Raw genomic sequence first — 13895 nt, forward strand, 5'->3', positions numbered from 1 at the left:
TTGGCAAGATCAGATCTCTGTTCCCTCAGTCAGCTCACGCTTGTTACTCTAAAAGAGGCACGATAACCGAACTCGGACAGTCCACGCGTGAACTGAGTGACTCCCCATTTCTTGCAACCAGCTGATAAACTGAAGGGTAAAAATTGCATAATAGGCATTCACATAATTAAAAAAAAAAAAAAAAAAAGCCACGGCAGCTAATTAGACTTGATAAAAATCATGCTGGTTTAGATATTTTATTAAAAAAAACCACATACCCTTATTTCAATTTCTTATTCTGTGTTTATTATTTCATTCTCATGCTCATTGCCCCCACTGCCCGCCTACAATTAATTCATTTTAACCCATGCACAAGCCTGTGAATTAGTGTAAACATATTTTTTTTAATCCATTACACGTACTCTTTGCGGGCTCCCGGTTGGGTAACAGTGGGTACGCGTGCAGGGCCTTGCATCGTCAGACAGAGATCCGGAAAAATATTTAGCAAGAGTTTGCACAGCTTGCTTATTCATTCGTGGAAAGGGAAAGGGAATTGCTGTCTATGTGTCAGTGTTGATTGGTGGACCGGCAGACTGTTAACCAGCTTGTTGACTGTCACTGCGTGAAGGAGTCGTCGACAGCTGGAAGGGGTGAAGAGCACCTGAGACTCCCAGCTGGAGGCCGCCCCACCGCTGACGGAGCTCAAAGCTGCTGCCGCCGCCGCCGCCGCCGCCGCCGTCGCTGCTGTCACACGGGCCGATGGAGGAGGCGTGTGCGCCATCACACTCTGTGGGCGCCGCGGTGCATTCCATTCTGATTGGGAAGTGGGAATTTACACGTTCAAACTCGCAAATTTGACAATGCCATCCCCCGCAGCAACCTCAAAGTCCAAGATGGCTGCTCCACACATCGACAGTGGTCAAAGCTGTAGTAAGATTATGTCTATTGGCACTTCTATCTCTTTCACTGCACTCGCCAACCTCCATCTGTGGACATGATGCGACAGTGTTCATATGAGCAAGATTACACACGCGATGTGTTGCTATCAACCGGGGTCGCCGATGGCTAATCTGGCTGCAGGAATCTTCTCCTTCTCCCGTGAAACAAACTGCACTTCTGACTTGTCGTACTGGAACACAGTCAGCTATGAGAGTGGCGACGTGGTTCCCCCGCAGCTCTGACTTCCAAGCCGAATGGAACGCCGCATCACACTCGATGCCTTTCAACTTCCTCTCTGCACATCGCACACATGAGCGACCTCTGAGTCTCCATCACCGTCACGTCCTGCCTTGCATTTCCTGTATTCCCTTTGTCTGCTGCCATCCCGTCTCCCCGACTCTTGCCTCATCACTGTCACTCTGTCACTCTGCCTGCTTTCGTCTCTTCCTTCCCTTCCTCGCTCCTGTTTCCGTCACGGCGCCTTGAGCTGCGGTCTAATGAGCGAGTGGCTGGTGTTGGGGAGAGTGTTTTCCAGCTCTGAGGACAGATAACAAGCCCGTGTGTTATTTACCACAGTGGCCACCGCGGCGGCGCGACCAGTGCCGGCTCTCAACGATACGAGATACAAGTTTTTCAAAATCGATTCATCTGTCGATCATTTTCTCGATTAATTGACGCGTTGCTTGGTCCGTCAGAAGTCGTTCAATTGTGAAAGCTGTTGATCGTGTTTCCCAAACCCCAACATCCTGTTTTGTTTTGTCCACGCAAAATAGATATTTAGTTTACTACTTTAGGAGCGAAGAAACTAGAAAATATTCACATGCGGAAATTAGAGATTTTTTACTTTTATTTCATAAAAACCACTTAGACAGATTAATCGATTGTCCAAAATAGTTGGCCTTTCATTTAGTAATTGATTACTAATCAATTAATCGATTAACTCTCGCAGCTCTAATATCAAGACAGCGGTGGTCACTTCATGCACAGTCGCCATGAGCCGTCCGTCAAAGAGACGCGCGACGACGAGACAAATCCTCATCACGAGAAGAGTTTTTGGCACTCTCCGACCGACTTGTCGCGCCAGACATCGGACGGGGGCAGTGGGCACCGGCAGAAGTACGGCAGCCGAGGAGACCGAGGATGTGCACGAGTATGTGATCCGTGAAAAGCACATGACAGGTGTCTACCAACGGATTTATGAAATGTGACACGGACAAAGGCTTCGGAGTTCTCTCATGCGCATCTCTCTCAGTTCCGACTGAGTTCAGAGTCTATGTGCAGGCAGCTGTGTGAGGCTCGCACTGTACAGTGGCGCGTTTTTCATTAATAACGCCAAAGGCTTTAGCAGGTAATGTCACCGTGTTCCACGTTGGAGTTCAACAGTTTATTGGTCAAAGACCGAATGAGTTGACATTTCTTGAGCGGTGAGGAGGAGCCGCCTTGTCCATCCACCCAGTAGTGAATTGAATTCCCCGTTCCGCGCGACGACAAAAGTCATCACCAAGGTCTGTGGGATTCTGTCCTGTTGGAAACATCCGTGTCTTCGCAAAATCTTCCAGGCAGTCCGTCTGCTAGTTGCTGAAATGTTTGAGCTCAAAAGTATAATAGTGACCGGGTCAGACCAACGATTCCAACATGGCCGTCCCTGGAGCCAGCCCGCTGGCCCGGCCGGAGGCAGAATGCGCTGCGCGCGCGAAGGCCCGCACTGCTGACAGTGGAGATGATCGGGAAAAGGGGGAAGTAGTTTGAATCCACATGGGCGCTGAGCGGCGCTGAGCCGGGTGCGACTGAGCCATCGAGAAGCCTCTGAAATCAGATATCACTCGGCGTGTGTCTGTGAGTCACAAGTACAGGCGTGTGCCACGGACACACACACACACACAGTTCTATGTTCCCATGTTTGCCTCTCAGCTCTTGTGCAGCCTGTGGTGATACAAGTGGGATCAAGGCCTTGCAGGAGGATTGACCTGAACAACAACAGGGCTGATTGGCAGCAAACTCATGGCAAAAAAATAATTAAATGAACCACACTAACACACACACACACACACACACACACACACACACACACACACACACACACGGGTGACCCTGAGTAGTAGCGCAGCAAAGATGACAGCACTCTATTAAGCCACAGCAGGGTGAAACGTTAATACGCACACAGTTGCAACTCTTATGGGTGACAGTCTCAAAAGGCAATCAGGCGCTGTTATATTTATCTACAAAGAAGGATGCACAAAGTGCAAGATGTTGACCGTACACACGCCGTACGCACACTGACGTAACCTCTGCGCACACTTAGCCTCATCCCCGCCCCCCCCCCCCCCCCCTCAGAGAGGAAAGCGGGTGAGGTCAGGTTCAATCTCACTTCCAGAGGCATTCACAAGCTGGAGTGGCAAAGGGCTGTCCATCTACCTGACGGGCGCCGGGTCACTTGGAAGATGGAAAAAGATGGAGGGGAAAGGACACTGGCAGGCTCCGTGCAAGTAATGGGTGTGCGTGTGGGGGGGGGGGGGGGGGGGGGGATGGGGGAAAGAAATAGTGCGCCCCTATATCAGAGATAAGACCGGGGTGGGACGCAGGTCGGGACTGATGGCCACTGGCTCGCCCGGTTAGTCGCTGAAATATGGCGGCGGCGGCTCACCTGCATCCCCTGCAAATTCCCCCCGCTGTCAGCGGTGCCCATGGGATGGCCCCATTTAAATGCATGAGAGCACCTCTCGCAGCCGGCATAAAGAAGATTAAAGGAGGCCGCAGCCTTTTTTTTTTGCCTTCCCTATTTTATTTTTTTCTCTCCGAGAGATTCAGTCTGAGCAACGTAAGCTCAGTAGCCCAGGGAGAAAAGGGGAATGGTAAATTGTTGCTTTCATTAAAACTTCAAGGAGTCAGTTTCATTATGAAGGTTCAAAGGCAGCGGGAAATGTGTGTGGCATGCTTTCTCCCACCCGCTCGCTCTCTCTTCAACTCTTATTCCTCTTATTCGGGTCGCTACATGAAATAATGGGCAAAGTGACGGCGGCATGCAATGTTGTCCCTGGAGGGCCGGTGTGTATGACTGTGAGTCTATGGTTGCGGAGGGGTTTTCTCAGCGGGGCATGGATGGGGGCTTACTATTGGCCTCCACACAAGCCAGTGCCTCTGCAGGGGTTTATCGGTGGGCTCCACGCTTTGGACTTCGACTTCCTCTGTAATATCCTTAATGTTTACAGGCCACAGAGAGAAAAGCGCCCGGTGTTTTTCAGAGTGGGGTCAATCGTGTGTGCAGGAAGGCATTTGAAGCCGCACCCATCGATATCTTTACTTTTCTGCGATGGATCAAATGACTATGTGTAAGAATAGGAGAGAGAGGGGTTGCTCCTGGGGACAAACCTACGGAGAATTATCACCCGATCCTCGGCTCAAACAGTGAGTTTTAAAGTCTTCAGCCTATAACGGTTTTGGTTCAGTCCCACCGTTCTCACAGTGTTATTTTATCCTGCAGCAAGTGGCTGTTTTCGGGGAAAAGCTTCACATATACAACTGCCTGTCCAGCACCGCGCGAGGATAGCAGATAGCTGATGAACACAGCAGATCATTTTGCATATAAGGAACAAAAACAAAAAAACCAGGGGGGGGAAATTACCCATCCAGTGAAAAACGAAATATAATATTCAACAAAATTCTGTTTGGAATTTAGAAAAGTGTTCCTGAATGCGTGTGACTCAACTCTTTAGCTACTACCTTCCCAAATCAACTTCCTTGCTCACGGCCATCAGTTTGCAAAATGCACAATTCCTATGGTGTACCGCATCTATCTTTTGGACCTTGTCAAAACGCGAGATCTCATTCATACACACCCTCAATTAAAGCACATCACTGTTGTGGTGTTGGTATATTGCAAATCTCAGTTGGGTGGCATCAGTCTGGGCGTACGTGCAATAAACACTTGGACTTTGGACAGAAACTAAATTGTGCTCAAGGCCTCGAGTGCTGCACACACACACACACACACACAGACACACACACACACACACACACACACACACACACACACACACAGACACACACACACACACACACACACACTCCTCGGCTGCTGGAAAGTCCTTGACAAGCAACATCTTTTGCTTGTCTTGCGCTCAGTGCGAGGCTGCTAAAAGCATGGCGCCTGGTGAAGACGACATATTGTTGATGCGTTTACTTTTCTTCTTTCTTTCTTTCGTGGAGCGGAAGCCTAATTGACCTCCGTCAGCATTGCAGGTTTCAGACAGGCGATTGAAAGACTGACGTCTGAACTATATGTGGCTGGCGGCGATGCGAGCGATAATGTGCACGTGGGTGTGATCACGGCGCTGCAGCAGACTGCTGATACCTCGCATTAATTGATAGCCATACCTAATCCGCACTTACCCTACGCATCGCCTTTAATTTGCCTTTCTATTCCAGGCTTCTTTTTTTCTTCTTTTTTGCTCATATAATAGTACGGATGGAGTGAGAGGAAGAATCGAAACACCTCAGCAGTAGCACGAATAAGGGGGGCGGTCCACAATGCACAGGGATAAGGAGCGTGCACGGGGAGGAGAAAAGAGGAAGGAGGAGTCGAGGCGGGGAGAGGGGGGAGAAGATAGCGGATGGATGGCTCCGACGAAAAGGCTCTGATTGTCCCATGACGATTGCTGAAAGGTCAGCACTCATCCTCGCATAGACTGCAGACGAGAGGATTATGTGCAAATGCACGGACACACAAATGCGCGGGCCGCGCGCACCTGCCCCCCCCCCCCCCCTATGGCTGCTCTTCAGAGTCACATGGCTGCCGTCAGAGAGTTCTGCGGATGGGCTCCTTAAATACCACACCCCTGTGATACGGGGACGTGGGGAAATGAAAGGCAGAAAAGGTGGATACGTGTGGAGGGGGAGGCATTCTGATGGCCGCTACCTTATTCATTTGAAATTCGGTGCTGCCAAGTGGGAATAAAGGTGGTGTCCTGTAGCTGAGGTGAGAGAGAGTCCATACTGTTAAAAACAAGGAAAAGGGCACTCTCCACATACAATAGAAGGTTAAAAAGCCAAAATGCCGGAGGGGTGTGTGTGTTTTAAACAGGAAAAATAAAAAACAGTTTTCCATAAATTTTTTGTTTGGAGGGAGAGTAAACTGTAACAATGTCCCAGACCGTGATTGCATTTGTCTGATTTTTTCGCGCCGTGAGCAAAAAACCAACATCGTCCCATTGTTGCAAAAGATAATTCTAGTTTCTGCACGGCATTTCTACGACGAGTCACTTCTCGATGGACACAACGCGTCGAAATGGGGTCACAGCAACCAGGGAACAGCTGCTTGCGGGATTATTCGCTTTGTCTGCTGCTTTATAGTCACTCTGTTGCTGTGACATTTATGAATGGATAATGCCATCTGTCTCGGAGGGAGCGCTGCCTGCTGAGGAAGGTTTGGGTCATAACTTGGTAGATTTAGGAGATGATTCAGATTGCCCATGCCACACGGGGTTCTGGTCATAAAACTCGACAAAAAACGAGACTTATGATGTTGCATTTGAAAGTTATCCAGGACACACAGCACAGTGCATGTGGCTTGTTCATCTTTATCCTTGATCCATTCGAACAAGAACAATGTCAGGGGAATGTTGAACAAGTTTGCCAGGTTGAGCTGAGATGAATTACAATTTTCAAGGCTACCTCGAAAACTTCATGAAAATCGATGCATATTAAAGTGTTGCCTTTAATCCAAAGGCGAGAGTGTGTTAGATCAACGCTGGTTTTGAATCAGCTGATCAAAAGGAAAGGAGGTAGATTAAAAACAACAAAACGCAGATGAACCAAGCAGCCTCCGACAATGTGAGACGCATGGAAACTGACTATCATTTCCTTAACTGGTGCAATTGTCACGTCGAATGAACACCGAGCGTTGGAACCACCGGTGGAGAAATCAGAGTTCAACAAGCTGCAATATTTCTCTGATTGCAGTCAGCAGGCTGCGTGCGGATATCGTCGGTCACAGTTGAGGGCTAAATGAACTAAAAAAGTTCCGCTCCTGCGGGACGAGTACTATATCAGGACCCCGTGAGGTGCATGAATCACTCGCCAGCCGCTGCGTTGGATGCAACACATTTGCATCGGAGTATTGAAATGTGCTGACTTCGCCGAAACGCCGCCGCTGTGGAATGCGGTTGCATGAATGAATGTGCGGAAATGATTGAGGTGGGGATTGGGCCTATATTCAGGATGATGTATACATACATATATATTTGAAGAGAACGCCTCCCCATCATTTACATTACATTTTAGTGCACCTCCTAATGAAGTTGATAGAAAAGCACTCCCACACAAATTTCTCGAGGGTCTACTGCCGTGCTAGTGACTCTGCATGGCTGCACTAAGGCAAAACAATACTTTGACATAAATACCATGAGAATGAAAACACGCTGATGTTCAGCAGATCTGACGTTTGCCATGACCCGCATCGTAGTTAGCACGTGTTAGCATGCTGACATTTGATAATTAACACAACTGGTGGGAATGTCTGAATAAATAAAGTTCAGATGTCTTTTTGGACATCGTATTGGACAAATGCGGAGACCTTTCGCTTCAAACTACAAAATGTCAACCCAATGGTGGTGCCAGAGGAAAAAGTCAAGGATTCAAAGAAGTCATAAGGATGAATCATTTGGAAAAACACAATGCTGTGCCTACCCCACGTGGTAGATACTGAGATATTTCAACTGATGAGTTGACCTAATGATGGCACCGCAGGAAAAAGTCAAGGAATCATCCAACGTAATTAGAATTCATACTTCAGCAATCATGATCACGCGAGCCAAAATGTCATGGCAATTAATTCAGACATTTCATAAATAATACAATGTCAGCCTCGTGATCGGAGCGAGGGGAGATCAAATCCTCTGGTGACACAAATATCTGTTCAGACATTCATGGAATTCAGTGGTGGTTGACATATTTCAGAAGTCTGGTGGACTGACCGTCCCTTGAGGGACATTTGCAACGACGTAGGCAGGGACACTTCAAAGGACCTGAGTGGACCACGGGCAAGTGGGAGCTGGGGGGACCTACATCAAACCGGAGGGCTCGTTTGGGGGATTTTTTCGACCATGGTGTGGTTGCAGTCTCCTGTACATAGCCGATACTAGAATTTCAGGAGGTTCCCGCAAAATTGTAGTTTCTGTGGACTAACATAATCAACCTTTCTTGGGGGTTAGACAAGGGTAGGCAAAGCCCCCTGCTATTGCCTACCTTGTTGAAAAGCCCCTGAAAGTAGGCCTACAGAATACTGATCAGTAGCCATATTAGTTCCTGACCTATATTCCAATGTCTCCAGCTTTTGGGCGGCTGTGGCTCAGGATGCGATGTGTCGTCCGTTCGCAAACCCAAAGGTTGGCGGTTCGATCCCAGCTCCCGCCAGTGCACATGCCGTTGTGTCCTTGGGCAAGACACTCAACCCTAACATGCCTCTGACGGCCCTTCAGACAGTGTATGAATGTGTAGGAATGTGACAGAACAATGCGCGGTAAAACAGCAGCGCTGTATGAATGTGTGTGAATGGTTGAATGTGACTTTCCTGTGAAGCACGTTGAGTGGTCTAGATGACTAGCAAAGCGCTATATAAATACAGTCCATTTACCATCCAGCTGCTCAGACATGATATTAACATGCGCCACGAGTGATCAGATCACAAGTGGACATGTCTAAGTACGTCGCTTCACTCCTGCCATTACAATGCGTCTCCACGAGTGTCTCCAGCGACCACTTGTGATTCCTTGATGTGTTTTACACCCACTGGTTACTAATGTGATATGAGAGAGTGCACCTCTATTGCAACCCCAAGGGGGGAAATTAAATTTCCCATACCAACGATAATCATGGGATATGGACGGTCTTACATACTTTGCTATTTGAAGATCGCTGGATGGAAGCAGTCTGACGGTGGACTTAAGAGAGCTGAGACTCATTCGTACGAGCATAAGCTATAAAGGAGTGCGCTATTAAAATGATTAAGATGTCAGATATCTTTCTTCTACACTCAGAGACATGCACCCCCGACAGCCCGTCCTTTAGGAGTGGAGCAGAATCATTAATGGCAGCCAAGCAGTTGATACGGGCCCCAGACAGGATTTAACACGGAGGATATCAGCATGAAAGCAATGACTGTTCCCCCTCGATGGGACCGCTGTCCGACACAGCGTCTGCAGAGTAGTCTCTTTCTGCGTCTGATCAAAAGGTGGAATATCGAAGTGGAATTTGAAGCAAAAAAACGGATATTAGGGTTCAAGTGTGTGAAATGCATTGTTCTGTAATGCCCCTCCACAGGCTATAGGAGAAGTGGCATGGAGAAATTAACTGATTAAAAAAAAAAAAAGGGCTTAGCAAGAGGAGAACGTTCAAATGATTTGCAGCTGTGACTATGAATAGAACGTTTTCTTAAACTTTTTTGAAGCACCATTTATTCAAAGACATCTACTCCTTCTCCCACTCCCACGCGCACAGACCTCTCTCGCCTCGCTGATAGACTTGGCAAACATCACATTCAAACCTTCCAACAATCGTGACAATGGCCCGGCCCTCGCCCCAATCGGCTAAACATCCACGTTTCATAAAACTCAAATTGGATCGGGGTCGGAGGCCCGTCCGTATATGGGGATTCTTGTCATGTGCGGTGACCCTGCTGCCTGGTACCACTCGCCTGGGCCTTGCCAGTCCGCCACATTCTCATCCGCCGCAAATTTACTTTGTCTGATCGTTTGTTTTCCAATTACTTCCCTGTCCCTGCGAGCAGAAAATTGTCAGCTTTGGTTATGTGAACCCGCTCTTGGGTCCGTAACCAGGGGCAGTGTTTGATGCTCAGAACATTTTCGTACCCATTAAAAGATGAAGGCCGGGTGAGTTATTATCCCGCAGAGTTGATTGGGTTTCGCGGGGGGTTAGTTTAGGTTGCTGCGTGTGATGGTGTAGAGCAGCACTCGCAAAGACACATTGATCTTCCCTCAGTGAAAGGATTACACCTACAGTACACGCAGAGAAGAAAATAAGCGCATTAAGTTATATGAAAGTGAGAAAGTGAAGTTAAATAAGTGGTGGATTGTTCGTGATCTACTACTACTCTAGTAGTACTACTTTACTAGAACATTCGCAGAGTTTCCTCACATCCATGTCCAATATCTGACCAGTTTCAAAGTGAATAAGAAGTCACCGTATTCGTTCACAATATCAAATTCACTGCAATTGCCAGAAAAACATGTGCCTCAAGCCCTGCGGCGCAATTTAGATGAAAGATGCTGAACCGAACCCTCGAGGAGAAGATTACACCCACGTAGCGGGGGAAATAAAAAAGATGAGCATAACAATGGCGGGAAGAAAAAAAAAATTGAACGGGACTTTGAGAGACACACAGCACAGGGCCAAATAGCAGGCGAGGAAGGCAACAGAATCAATGTTTGGCTATAACTGTCGCATTAGCCGTGATAAATGAGGCCGCCGACAGAAGCTCTGAAAGTCGACGCAGGACATTCCAATGATCAACTGCTGGATAATCGGACACAACGGATTCTGGGAGGGAGAGGCAATACGCTGCCACGGAGAACAGGAGCATCCATTCATATATTGACCTTTAAAAATGCTATTAATGGGCGATATCTTCAGTTCGTAGCTGTGTGACAAGTTCTCTCGTCGGCTATTGTGTGCGGTGAATTAAACAGCGGGGGGGCACTTCCTCCGCTGACAGCATGTGGCGTTTATCCGGGGTCGCGTTTCACGTCACACAGTTCAGGTTTAAAATGGAGAAGAGCAGTGAATAATAATAAAAAAGAAACGTACTCTGAGTGATGAAACAATCAAGTATAGTGGAAAGGATTCACAGCCCGAAAAGCAAAGCATGAGTCAGTATTTTCTGCAGCGCGGGGAAGTGAGAAGATAAAAAAATATGGGCATATTAATTGGGCCGCTTTTTGCCAAGATTATTTGTTTGCCGTTTCCTCCGCGGTTGGCAGCGCGGCGCGAGAGACGGGAAGGAAGGGATCCGTGAAAAAAGGGTTAAAGGACAAATTCTGAGCCAAGAAGTTGCAGTAATACACAATGTGCTGTAAGTCCACGCTAGAAAACATCAAGTTGTGGCTTTGCTGAGCTAATGTGAGCTGTGATAACACATTGTGTCAAATAATTATTACAGAGAGAAAAGTGAAAAAGTGTATTTCCCAAAAATATCAAAAATATTCCTTTTAACAAGCTTAAATGACTTTGCAGTGTTGCCATGGTGGATTAACCTCCTCGAGGCTCCTTGGGCAAATATTTATTAATGAACCGGCGCTGTCAATTTGAAATGATTAGTTTATTAATCAAATAGATGATTGGCAGAAAATAGTTTGGCTACATTTGTGATACTTGAATCATTTATTAGGCAAAGATGCCAAATATTCACTGGCACCCGCCTCTTGAATACGCACATTTCCCAGTTTGTCCATGATACTGAACTCAGCTTCTGAGTGGACAAAAACAAGCAATTTCAAAATATTAATTATGTTTTTCTTTTTGACTTTAAAAATTTGGAAAAATAATTGCCAGTCTAAAAATGAAAATCATTGCTGGCTGCAGCCTGCCAGGGATAAATCTGCTTTTAGTGACACACAGAAAAAAACGGATGCAAATTGATGAAAACACACTACAACTAATGAGCTTGATGCAAATATATATATATATATATATATATATATATATAAAAAAGACGATCCGGTCTCAATTGAAGCACTCTGGTAAATATATACACATAAATATATATGTTTTTATCTACAGTGTCTTTAAAAACAAAGCGTTCAAAGTGTTTTATATAAGATATAAAAAAAAGCAAAGACAGACCAACATATAAAAGAAGCATTGGGCAATCTAAAAGATCCATACGACCAGAGTTTTAAGAGACTGCAGTAAGAAAAAAAGAGAACATAAAAATTAGCAAAAAAGTTGAATAGCCTGAGGGTTGGTCAAATGGGAATCCAACTTGTGTGTGTGCCTTGATTCAAAAGAAGTGAGAGCTGTGTACAAGTTGCCTGTGAGTTTGTGGTGCATAAAAAGCATAGCTTTAACTCGGGGGACGATGGGCACACCTCGAGGATGTGACCCGCGTGCTGCTACAATCATGTAAAGGTACAGTGAGTGAAAATCTCTCCTGTCGAGCGTTGTGGACATTGCTATTGACTTTTAAACATACCTGTCGTTGAGCCTGCTGAAGATCAACAACACGTTTGTAAGCCCGGCTGAGGTACAACTCCTTTGTGCACTGACTTTTTAATTGGTCTTCTCTGGCACCCCGAAAAATAATTATTCCAGTTTGTGTTTGTTTAACTGGGGGGGGGGGGGGGGGGGGGGGGGGGGGGGGGGGGGGGGGGGGGGGGGGGGGTTGTTGGCACATCCACTCTATGATTTGTAGCTGCTCGCTAATAGCGTTATGTAAATTTGCGTCCTGTCCTCATTATTATGCCGAGATACTTTGGGGGGTAAGTATAAGTATGTGCTCAATTCCTAAAGCCCTACTTAAAAAAAAAAGTAATAATAATAAGCCGTGAAGAGAGCAGCCTTGGATTGGACTTGTACAGTCACCAAAAAGCAAAAGCGCGGCTGATGACTGAACGGGACTCACGTCCTTGCGAGGCCTCTCCGGCGCAACAGTGGGACGATGCCGTGGCATTGCTTCCCCTTCCATCGCAAGGGGCTACGACCCCAAAGCCCAGAAGATAACCTCTGAGAGGCTTACTGGCAAAAAAACCCCTCCACCCTCCTGCAGGCTTGGGATCAAATCCTGCAGCTACTTCCCCCCCTGTGATTATCTTTCCCTCTCGACTCTCCCCTGCCTTCCCCGTGCGCTGGCAATAACTTCCAATTCTTTGAAATGGTAAACTGCGCCGCCCGAGGCTGTTCGAGTGCACTTAAGGTCCATTTGAACTTGGACAAGACACATTGTGCAGCCTGCGCGCCGTGCAGGCCGCAACGTATCTCACTCATTAGACGGTTGGAAATATCATTTAAAATGTGATGAAATGCAATGAGGGGAATCTGTGGCTCGCCGAGCGGCGGCGAGCGGCTGTTTTCAGCATATAAAGTGGTCATTTCCTTCCTGGTTGGCTTCGGGTAAGTGTCTGTACAACAGGTTTATCTTCATCGTTTAATGTAGGCGACACTTACCTTGCACAATGAGGTAGACCTGCGAGGTCTTGGGCTGCTGCTTCGTCTGTATGGAGCAGGTGTAGGACCCCTCGTCATACACGTCCACCTGCACAAAAATGAGACGGAATATTTGTTTTTCATTACTTTGAACCCAAACTAATGTTGTTATATTGACACCTGGAAACAGTCATCCACGGTTTCATCTCAAAACTAAAGGGGGCCGGATCCCTCTCTGTTGCTGCCCCCAAGCTGTGGAATCGTCTCCCGTCCCACGTTAGGGTCTTGTCCTAATATTGATAATGTTAAATCTAATTTCAAATCCAATCTTTTTTTAATCCAGCCTGATTCTGTTTTATGATTCTATTAGCGTCTCCTTTTATTATCCCATTTCCCTTTATCCTTCTCTTGCACTGTTTTACCTACTTGTATTTCTTTTTTTAATCGTTTTTCGTAAAAAACACTTTGGCCTGAACTGCTGTTGTTTCTAACGTGCTATATTAAAAAAACATCTGACGATTTTCGAATGTCTTTACCGCTGTATACTTTGTCACCTTTCTAAAGATTTAATGCTTCACTGTTACGTTTCGCCGTAATAATGATTATAATTCTCCAAAGTAAATTTTTGCGACTTTTAAACGAGCAAAAATCAAACCTGCGAATGCAACGTAAACAAAAACTGCAATATCTCACCTAATCGTGACCACAGTGCTTTTATTGTCTTAGAGTGGAATTACGCTTCTGTGGAGACAAACAACTAAATGTGTTTGTGGATCTACGAAATGTGACGTGAACTTGTGCATCATCAAGCCAGTCGACGGGTT

At 46.6% G+C, this 13895-nt stretch overlaps 1 protein-coding gene across 4 annotated transcripts in view; it reads right to left on the reverse strand.

Moving 5' to 3' along the window:
* Nucleotides 1-13895, reverse strand: part of LOC118299476 (limbic system associated membrane protein) — a 493821-nt gene that overhangs the window by 44344 nt on the left and 435582 nt on the right. For all 4 annotated transcript variants that reach the window (XM_035623272.2, XM_035623271.2, XM_035623270.2 and 1 more), the window contains one exon: nucleotides 13093-13180. In XM_035623272.2, coding sequence (XP_035479165.1) covers nucleotides 13093-13180 — 88 coding nt within the window. The remainder of the gene's footprint in view (nucleotides 1-13092; nucleotides 13181-13895) is intronic.

Source organism: Scophthalmus maximus, chromosome 11 (assembly GCF_022379125.1).
Source record: "Scophthalmus maximus strain ysfricsl-2021 chromosome 11, ASM2237912v1, whole genome shotgun sequence".
NCBI lineage: Eukaryota > Metazoa > Chordata > Actinopteri > Pleuronectiformes > Scophthalmidae > Scophthalmus > Scophthalmus maximus.